The sequence below is a fragment of the Ammospiza caudacuta genome, chromosome 3 (genome assembly GCF_027887145.1).
Source record: "Ammospiza caudacuta isolate bAmmCau1 chromosome 3, bAmmCau1.pri, whole genome shotgun sequence".
In the NCBI taxonomy this organism is placed as follows: Eukaryota; Metazoa; Chordata; class Aves; order Passeriformes; family Passerellidae; genus Ammospiza; species Ammospiza caudacuta.
This window is the reverse complement of record NC_080595.1, coordinates 58316103-58325973: the sequence shown is the minus strand read 5'-3', so window position 1 is coordinate 58325973 and position 9871 is coordinate 58316103. Positions and strand designations below refer to the sequence as shown.

The following is a 9871-nucleotide window of genomic DNA, read 5'->3' as shown; positions in this document are numbered from 1 at the left end:
TTCTTCTACTGGCAAAGAATGCAACAGACAACTCCTGCCTGTTTAATATCTAATATGTATTTAAAAAAAAATCCCAACTCTTAAGTGATGTTGGAGCAGTAATAGTTTTTAAATTTGACTTTCCACTTTTGGACAAAGTCCGGAATAACCCAAACTAACTAAGCTTTTGGACCACTGCACGAGGCCCCTTGGGAATGACACAACCTTACCAGCAGTTGCTATCATAAAGGAAGACAAAACTGATGGTTAGGGACTTGCATTGTGCAGGCAACAGGATAAAGAGAGGTTACCATTTTAAACCGATGCAGCAGAATTTGGTGAAATTACACACTGACAGCAGCTCTTGACTGCTTTTGTCAATATATCTTACAGCTCAAGTGTGGTGTGTGGAACTATATATAACTGCTTTGAAAGACTGCCCTTGTTTCATATTCCAGCATCATACAAATGTAGTGATAGAAACAAGTGTGCATGCTGCAGTTGTGTGGGGTGCTCTCTTTGCAGAGTTGCTGCCACTCAGCTGCAGCAGCATTCAACACAACACAGACCCATACATTTAGCTTAGCCTGACCCCTCTTTTTTTCATTCTCCAAACTGAGGTTTTTTGGAGTGCTCTTTCTACATTTTAAGTGAATCACAGAATATGCTGAATTAAGTCAGTGGCTTCCTCAAAAGCTCTTGTCCATTACAAAATCCTTACAGCCTGCAAGGAGACAAAAGCATTCCTATGTGATAGCCACAAAGAGCACGTGCTGCATAACCACAGCATGTGCAAAGTAAGGCTCAGGCTGCAGCAAAGAAGCCACAGTTGTACAGCAGGACAAAGGACACAACACTTCTTTCCAATTACCCACGAGCATTTCTATCTCACACTTTTCAGATGGTGCACTAGGATATATGGTGGAAATTGGAGGATGAATATTTTAGTGCAGAAAACTCAAGCAGAAGCCAACATTCACACTCCTCTGAGCTACCAATCCTGCTGGCAAAGGCATTTCTGAGAATGCATGAGCACAAAAGCCTTTCTGCTCGGATCATGTGTAAGATATTCCAAAAATTGAATGATGAATGCAGGAAAGCTCCTAGGGAAGTAAAACCTGCAAAAAAATGGTTTGAGCTGAATTCATCAAGATCTAAGTTAAAGCCTGATGAGGGGTTTAACTTGGTCTATTCAGGATGTGATTGCAGATATAGAGCAATTTGTGGAGACTGCCTGGAGGCAGTGTAATAAAACAGGATGCAAGATTTGGACTAAAGAAACATTTATGCAAGAAGAAAATTCTTTAGCTCTCAAACTCTAAAGCTAGTCTTTACCATCTGTTTCCTGGTTTGGTTAAGTTTTGGATTTTTACTCTCTCTCCTTTCTGTTCATCTAGCACCAAGACTATGGAGCACGTTGCTTGTAAAACAAGCCCTGCTTATGAGGAAGGAAAAGCTATTGGCTCATTGATTAGCACAAAATTAGTATAATACTCTCAGTACTGTGTTCACCTCTGTTGGTCATCCAGAATTCAAACACTGATTAATTTAATTGTCCATGAATACTAGAGGAAACATATAGCTTGGAGAATTTCCCTGCACTCTGTCTCTACAAGCCATTAGTGCTCATTTTCATGTCCTGTTTCCTCTCATGCATTACCATCCAAAAAAGGACTTTTTTTTGCAATGGTTATGTAAGAGAAACCAAAGGTATTGGCTTTCATGTATTCTACAGACTTCAACAGAAGCCTGCTCAACATTCCAAAAGTGCACGATCCCCACTATACATATATGCAACAGTACTAGATATTATTTTCCGTTTTTGTGGGGTTTATGATCTTTTCCAATTAACTGCATTGTTTTTCCACCATGACAGTGTTTTCAGAGTATTGTGGAGTACTGTACCATGGCAGGACATCTGGAAGTGTACATTAGGGAAGTCAGCCTAGGTACAGTTTTTGACTGGATAGATACACGTACCTTCAACATCAAGAGATGAGCCAAGTTTCTGTATAATAGCAGAATTTTTTGCAGGTTGGGCCAGAAGGATATCAGCTGTGATTTATTCCTAGATCTGTGGGAGTTTTTTTTACCCCTAAACTGTAGAGCATCCTCTATATTCTCTACACACAATAAGAGGTTAAGCATAATGGCCCCCATTCATTTCTTAAGTACAGAAAACACAACACTGAAGATGAGCAGAACTTCCATTTTAAAAGTCTTGTTTGGACAACACCTTTAGAACAGTTCAGCCTTTTTGAGGCTGGACTACACTACACCACAGAGGCCACCACATGGCAGCTTCAGCCCTTTTCTTGGAGGCAGGAGCAACCTGTGTCAGGGTTCAGCTGCACAGCAGCAGTTCATGTCTAGTACAGACTGCCATCTCGGGGAGTGGAGGAGAGTGGCACAAGACAGACATGTCTGCTTTCATCAGAAAGGGCCAAACCAGCCTCTCCAGTTATTAGTGAGTCACAATCAAGCACAATTAATTGAGAAGTGAATGAAACACCCTGTCTCTCTTTGTGGGGCTGTAGCACAACTTCATCAGCTCGTTGCAGCAGAATGGTGACATCTTCACAGACAGAATTACAGTGTGTTTTTCACATCCTGTCATCACATGTGATTCCTGCCCCAGTCCTGAGTGCAAACTAGCATTTAACTCCCCTCCTTCCCCACCAATCATTAAATACAAATCCTTCTTTTCAGCAAGACCAAAGGAGTAGAGGCTGTCAGCAATGTATCATCTACAAAAATAGTTAGTCTTATAATTAGAAGGTAATACAAAATCTTATTTTCTTTTCATTTGACTAAGCTGTGCCCAATACTTCAATACAGGAAGGTACAAACTCTATCTGTTTAAATGTAAAAATATATACAACTATATTTGACATTTAAATAACTTTAAACACAACTGTTTGCATACTAACAATCTTATGTACATTCCTTCTTAAACAATACCTCTTTAATATCCTCCTCTTTTGTTAAACAAATTTTATTTTCCTCCCAAAATACCCAAGGCTACTTTAAAATTCTGGAGGGGTAAAAATTAGAGCTATATAGAAAATAGCAAGATGTCTTACAACTGTAGTGTATGATAGCACATATTTTTCATAAAAACAACACATCATTCAAAAACTGAACCACTGTAAAAGTTCTCATAAGTCCAACAGGACTGTCTTTCAAGGTTACTTTGGTTAACAGCAAGTCATTCTTAAACAACTAAGGAAAAAATATATATTCTTTCACCACCTCTACAGATGCATTTCCTTGGCTTGTTGTAGCAATCCATATACCTTTACAGATGAGCACTGCAGTTGTTCAGTGCTCCTTATTTGTACTGTGATTTCAAATAAAATAGATTATATATATAAGGTTGGATTGATTTATAATTAAATTAGTCCAACTTCCTAAAATCTCTGAATAAGAGAACTCTCTTCCTAAGACTTCATAGGATATCAGAGAAAGAGTGGTAACACCACTAATGCTTCCTTACAAGGTTGATCTCATGCAGTACTTGAAACAGCATCACCAAGTTGCATGAAACTGCTGTTTCCCTGCTTATTTTCCCAGTCAGGAGAGTGACAACTTCTGTGAGCTCTTCATACTCTGACACCCTGCCAGTTGCACCAGCCTCTGAGCTTTCAGACAACTAAAGTGCCACTGGACTTCACAGTAATGCAATGCCTTCCTCTGAGTCGTTAGGGTTAGGTCACTTGTGGCCTCTACCTCACTGAAATTTTACTCATTTCCATGGGAATAAACGCCTTCAGTTTTTGGCCAGGAAGAGGAACTTGATCTGTCCTCCCTCCTTGCACTATGAAACCCTCTGATCCATCAAAAATGACAAAAAAAAAGGCTAAAGTGTGAGATTCTCCAGGAACAGAATACTGCATTAGTCAGTGTGTGTCAGTTAAGCTGCAGAGTAGAGAAGTGTGACCGACGAGCAAAGGCACTTGGTGACAGCGCTGGGGACAAGTCAGTGCGTCAACAGCTTCAGTCTCGTGAACCAATTGACCAGCAGCGAGGGCTCTGCCGAGGAGGATTTCGCGGATGATGTGACCGATGATTTTTTAGCACCTTCCTCCTGGAAAGGAATTGTTGCACTGTTGTGGAGGTCTGTGTTCATAAAGCACCTGCTGCCTCGAATATAATCCGTTCCCCTCACTAACTGCTTGTCAGACACCGGCCTGGAGAGAGGGTGCTGCATGCAGGGGCTCTCCTCAATGATGGGGGGTATCCTTTCATTGCTGAAGTACCTGCAGAGGACATCTTCACCTGTACAAACAGGAGGAGAAAAAACAATTATTGCTGACTTCAAAACCCTCCATTAACATTTTCTATTTTTATAAAAGTATTCTGGTTCCACTTCAAATACCTAGATCTGGGGTTTTGTTCATAAAACACCTGGACATAAGCAGCTATCAATAGATTCACAGCTTTTTGCATCTTTAATGTTTTTTAAGTGACACAATGATGAAATAAATCCACACACAGAGGAGATAGATACCATTTGACTGTTATATTCCAGATTCACACACACCAAAAATGATGATACAGACTACTTTCATGCAAATCATTATCATAGGTGATATTTAACAAATCTTCTCCTAATGTGTTATTCAAAATGCTGAAGAGACCAGAGTTGAATCCATAAACTTCTCAGTGTAACTCATGGGTAACTTAAAAGCTACTAACATTACTTTGGACAAGAGAAATTAATTTTGCAGGTGAAGATATAAGCACTTCCCTCCCTGATTTTGACCAGTGATTCATGATGCTTTCTCTGTTTTAACTCTTCCCCAGACACCTGACTAAGGCAGCTGCTGCTAAGGAAATCCTGCTGGACTAGGCAGGCCTTTGGTTCTGATCCAACACAGCTTAAGTCCAAGCCTGCAGCACTTAAGTACATTTCAAGCATTAAAAAAAGGCAACACAAAACCAAAGGCAAAACCAACCAAAAAACCACACACACAAAAACCAGCCCTGCCACCTGGTGATCGCTCTGTTAGTATCCCCCCAGGTTGATGCTTCTTGTTATCAACTTCTACTTTTACATAAAAATAATAGAATCCAGCTTTGATTTTACCTACAATTAGACATTAGCTTTCATAACTGATTCCAAGAATAAACTAGTCATCCTTATTTCCCACTTTAACAGGACTCAAATAGTCTTTCAGATGCAGAAGAAGGTGGGAAGAGGACAGTGTGGGAAGTAAAAAAGCCATCCAACTGAACACAAAACGTTATGAGCTTCTGTCTCTCTCCCATTCAGTGATGCCTGCAGAATATGTTCTTTTCTAACAGCAGTAGCAGTAAAAAGCAGCTCCTAAAAGGCCCTACATTTTACAATTTGTGAACAAGCTTGCTTCTTCAACAGCCTCCACAGTGAGCTAAACAAAGACTTTGCACAAAAGTAGTTTCATGATCAATATTAAATGCAGTAAAAAGGGAAGGGGCTGTGTGCAAGAGCAAAATGTGCGATAAAATCACAAGTACAGATCTGCCCTAGTCATTCTAGCTAACTTTTAATGCTCACTACAACTCTGAGGCAGAAGATTTGAGTCCCGTCACTGAATAGCCTCAGAAATTTCACTTACCATCTGGCATTTCTGCCAAACCCAACAATGGTCACCTTGCATCACTTCAGCGATATGCAAACCACAATCCTCCATTCCTAATTTAAACACTTTCATGTGGTTCACCCCAAGGAAATTTTGGAGAGGAAGAGAATGAGGGATAAAACCTAAAACCTTGCCTTTTCTGCCTGATCCTCGTGGCCTAGAGAAGGGTTCTGCAGCTCCTATCCAGCTTCCATCAGCAGGCATTGACAAAGGACGAGGTTTTCCTAGAGACAACATAGAAGGTTACGAGGAGTTACATAAAGTTGAGGAGACCAATTTTTAAAGCTTTACTTTTCCCAGTTAAGCAAAGGAGAGATAAGCAATAAGGAGCTCAAATTGCAGAAAAAAAAGAATATCTGAAGATAATTCCACCGGTGACATATAAGAAATCAAGTGCTGAGATTAAACAGCCTTGCTCATTTAGAGCAGGAGTGGACATAATGTTATAAGCAAAATACATGTGGAAATGGTGTTCTGTAGCAGCAGACCCCAGCTGAATGACATTCATTAGAGGAATAACAGAGTTTTAAGAGACATTATTTCAGAAATAGAATTTCAGATTCACAATTCGTACAAATGGCCTTAATATCAATCAAGTCCAACAAGCCGTTTTCTAAGACAAATAATTTCAGACTGATCAAAGTCCTTATCACAACAGTGATAACAAGAGAGGAATGAACTCACCGTAGGACTGGGTTTTTTCTCTCATTTTGGCTGGTAGGACATTTACTTCCATGGGATACCCAGGCAGCTGATCAGAATCAGCAATAGTGAACCTCCGCCTCCGGCTCTCCTGATCCAGGAAAGAATTGGGAGACTCGGCGCCCTTGGACCCAGGCAGGGGCTGACTGTGTTTGCTGCCTCCTCCATACACAAAGCTCCCCTTTTCATCTCTGAAAGGACAGGTCACGGCAGTTAGTGCCCTGAAAGAGTTTAAAGCTACAGAGATGAATAGGTCTGAAAGATGCTTCTAGCAGCAAGTCATGCTCGTGACAACTGGCATTGTGCTGCAAACAAGCTGGAAGAAACCGAAGGCTACCCTCCTCATGCTAAATCACTCTTAACGAGCCAGTAATTTAACACACTGAGAAATTTAGATGTTCCATTCCTCCAAAATCCAAAAGACTTTGATAAATGAGACCTTACTGTCCTGAGGGCAAAGCCCCTGATTTGCTGCCTGCTCAAATACATAGCTTTGACTTAGGAGTGTTACATAAATTTATCCATCTCTGTATATGTAATGGTAACAGCTATTACCTCCATCTGAGAATCTTATTATAGGAGTCCAATACCTGTCACTAAATATTTACCACCTTCCCTGTCCCTCCTCGAGGGTTTCAGTAACAGATTCACAGTGTGCATATATGTGTGCATATATATACACGTATATGATTTTGATGAAATTCTGCAAGTACTTTTGGAAGAGAGGCTACCCTTCAAGTTAAGATTTGCCTGGAGGTTTTTACCCTTTCTACATGCTATAATCTTATTGCGTGAACAACCATTAGCCAAGTCAGGCATGAAAACACATAGCTGACTGCCTAAGCACACATCAACCCCATGTTCATAGCAGTTCCTGGACAGTACATTCCACTTGTCCAGCTCTCCAGCAAGAACAATGCTACAAGCTCAGTGAACAGGAAGGAGCAATTTATGGAGATGCAAAGACCAAAAATTGCACTCAAGTTGCACCAGAAATGTGTGTATGTGGAGAGCTCTCCTACACCACCACCATGTGGAGATTGTGCCATGGGCAGGGAAACCAAACACTGCTGTCTGACTCCCAGTGTGGTACAGAGGAGATCTGTGCCAGGAAGGGAAAAGAGCAGGATGTAGAGGGGGGAGAAAAAGCAACCATCACACAAATGCACCACAATTTCAAGAGAAAAGCAAAACATGCAGAGGTCAAAATAAATTACAAAACAGAAGGCAGAAACCTTTCTCCTCTTCCTGCCTGCTATAGCTTCTCACATTTACTGTCTTGAAAAGTTAAAGTCAAGATGCCTTTCCTTTTCCACCCATCATCCAGGATGAATTTTAAATCTCATATTGCGATTTCTGTCCTTTTCAACAGGGATTCAGGTCTAAAGGCATTCAAAGCTTGATATAATTTTGTGTCTTTTTAGGAAAGATAAACAAATTGAGCACATGGACATAATTCAACAATGTGGTTGAGATATTTAATGATTTGAAAAACAACTAAGGCATTCATCTGCTAAATCTATATGCTTATTATTGTGCCAAAAGATTTAAAGATTTGAGGGCTTTTTAATAAGAACTGAGCATGTGTAACCATAAAAGCAAGGCAAGAGCAGGTCAAGGTGGGTCCAACTTCAGTAAAGAGAGCCTACCTAAGCAAGCCCCCTCTCCCCCACCAGTCCTGCCCCAAAAACTGCAGTAATACCACCTCTGTCTCTCTATCAGCCCTTACATGGCAGGAGGCAAGTGTCCTCCCACAAGGCCTGCAGCAAAAGGTCACAGTTTCTGTGCTGGGCTACCTACATGTAACCTAAAATGTCATGGAAGGCCAGGTAGCATGCCAGCCTTTCATATCTTGCCTGGAAACACATTTTTCCCATCACATTCCCAGATCAGCTGGCAGCGTTCTGGCATGAGTCAACATGGACTTGAGAAGAAACAACAGTCAGCCTTACCATATACACCACTCTCCCTCCCACTGTGTATACAGGTCTGCATTTTTATAGCTTACACCACAGGATAAAAAAATAAGAGTTGATGTATTGCCTCTCCCTTCTCTTCAGTGGGAATATATTTGTTTTAAACAACATGCAAGTTTAAAAATTTAACGTGATAGGCGACATTTAATGTGACATTCTTTTCTATCCTAACTCCCACAACAGTTACTCAACTTGCTAAAAAAGAAAAAATCCAACAGTGAAAAATGTTAGGGGCCAAAAATTACTTCTTGCTGTGTGCAGTTGGATTTAAACAGAGTCAGAAACACAACTACACAACAAAACCAGAGAAGACATTGGCGTCATGTTCTGGGAACAACTCTGCTCTCTGTGGCACACAATCTTCCAGTAATAAAACCTATTACAATCCTGGTAGCATACACATTTAAGCATAAGTTCAAGCAATCCAACGCATTTAGGCAGCTAGAAGAAAGTTTGAGATTTACAGCTTCCTCAAGCTAATCTGCACAGAGCTCTAACAGCAAGCCAGCTCAGAAACAAGTGCAGTGAAGGAGGTTTGTGTGAGTGGTGCAGGTTTGTTTCCATACCGAGGAGAATACGGAACAGCTGGTGGAGGGGGTATGTACAGATCCAAAATGGCTGGCTTCTCCTTCTTCAGTGAGGTATCCACGGTGCTTTCTGGTGACTGAGTTGAAGCTGGTGAGGGACTGGTCTGAAATGTTAAACAGCTGTCAAACACCTGAACATTCATTTATCATTCACAAAAAGATAACTTAATAATCAATAGCACCATTTTCATCCCCTAGTGAACTACTATCTCTGTGATATATGGACACTTCAAAAACTCTTAGAGTTCACATTGTCCTCCACCCCCAGTCTTGGCTAGCTTTACAGGCCCTCCCACAGAAGTCCTATCATGGGTAATGCATTGCTCAAGCATATTTTGCTCTTTCCAGTTCTATTTTTCATGTAAATTCCACAGACAAAAAAAGCAACTGAGACAAATCCCCCTCTTCTATATTTAGATGTGTTAAAAGAAAGCAATTTGTTTAATAGAGATATGATTAGCAAGCCTTGTGAAGCTGGCATATGCTACCTTTATTCCATACACTCCAATGCCTGGAGCACAGACAGGAATATAGTAAAGTTCACCATAGATTGAATCAATGGATATAAGGACCAGGGAAGCAAATTAAAAATACATTTGGTATTGCTCATCTTTGCACCTCACTTCTATAAATTCTCAGCACTTTTCTAGGTTCCTGTCTGCCTATAGGAGAGAAAAGGTTTCAAAGACCTTTCTTCTCCAATCATTCCCCCCCTAAGGAAACACTGCTTGGGCACAGCCTATAAGCCAGCCTACCTCAGCTCTTCACACTGAAGCACATGTCAGGCACGATAGGACACGTGTTGTTGATAAGAAGGGTGAACAAGTAGTCAAGCATACATTTACCCATTTTGAGAGAAATCTGCCTTCATGGAGATTTGTGATAGCCACCAGCATTTTACAGGTTTAAATTACCCCCATGGCTGTAGGAAGACCTGTATCACAACAGGAGGAGGAAGGGGAACTCTCCCTGGTTTTATTAATTTCAGATAATTAGTACAAAT

The 9871-nt window shown here is 40.8% G+C and overlaps 1 protein-coding gene across 1 annotated transcript in view; it reads right to left on the bottom strand.

Annotated features, from left to right (window-relative positions):
• Nucleotides 1–906: 906 nt before the first annotated feature.
• CNKSR3 (CNKSR family member 3) overlaps nucleotides 907–9871 on the bottom strand; it is a 56209-nt gene continuing 47244 nt past the window's right edge. The window contains exons 10-13 of the mRNA XM_058801624.1: nucleotides 8848–8972; nucleotides 6288–6496; nucleotides 5738–5827; nucleotides 907–4257 (exon numbers count right to left, since the gene is read on the bottom strand). Coding sequence (XP_058657607.1) covers nucleotides 3959–4257; nucleotides 5738–5827; nucleotides 6288–6496; nucleotides 8848–8972 — 723 coding nt within the window. The 3' untranslated portion in view covers nucleotides 907–3958. The remainder of the gene's footprint in view (nucleotides 4258–5737; nucleotides 5828–6287; nucleotides 6497–8847; nucleotides 8973–9871) is intronic.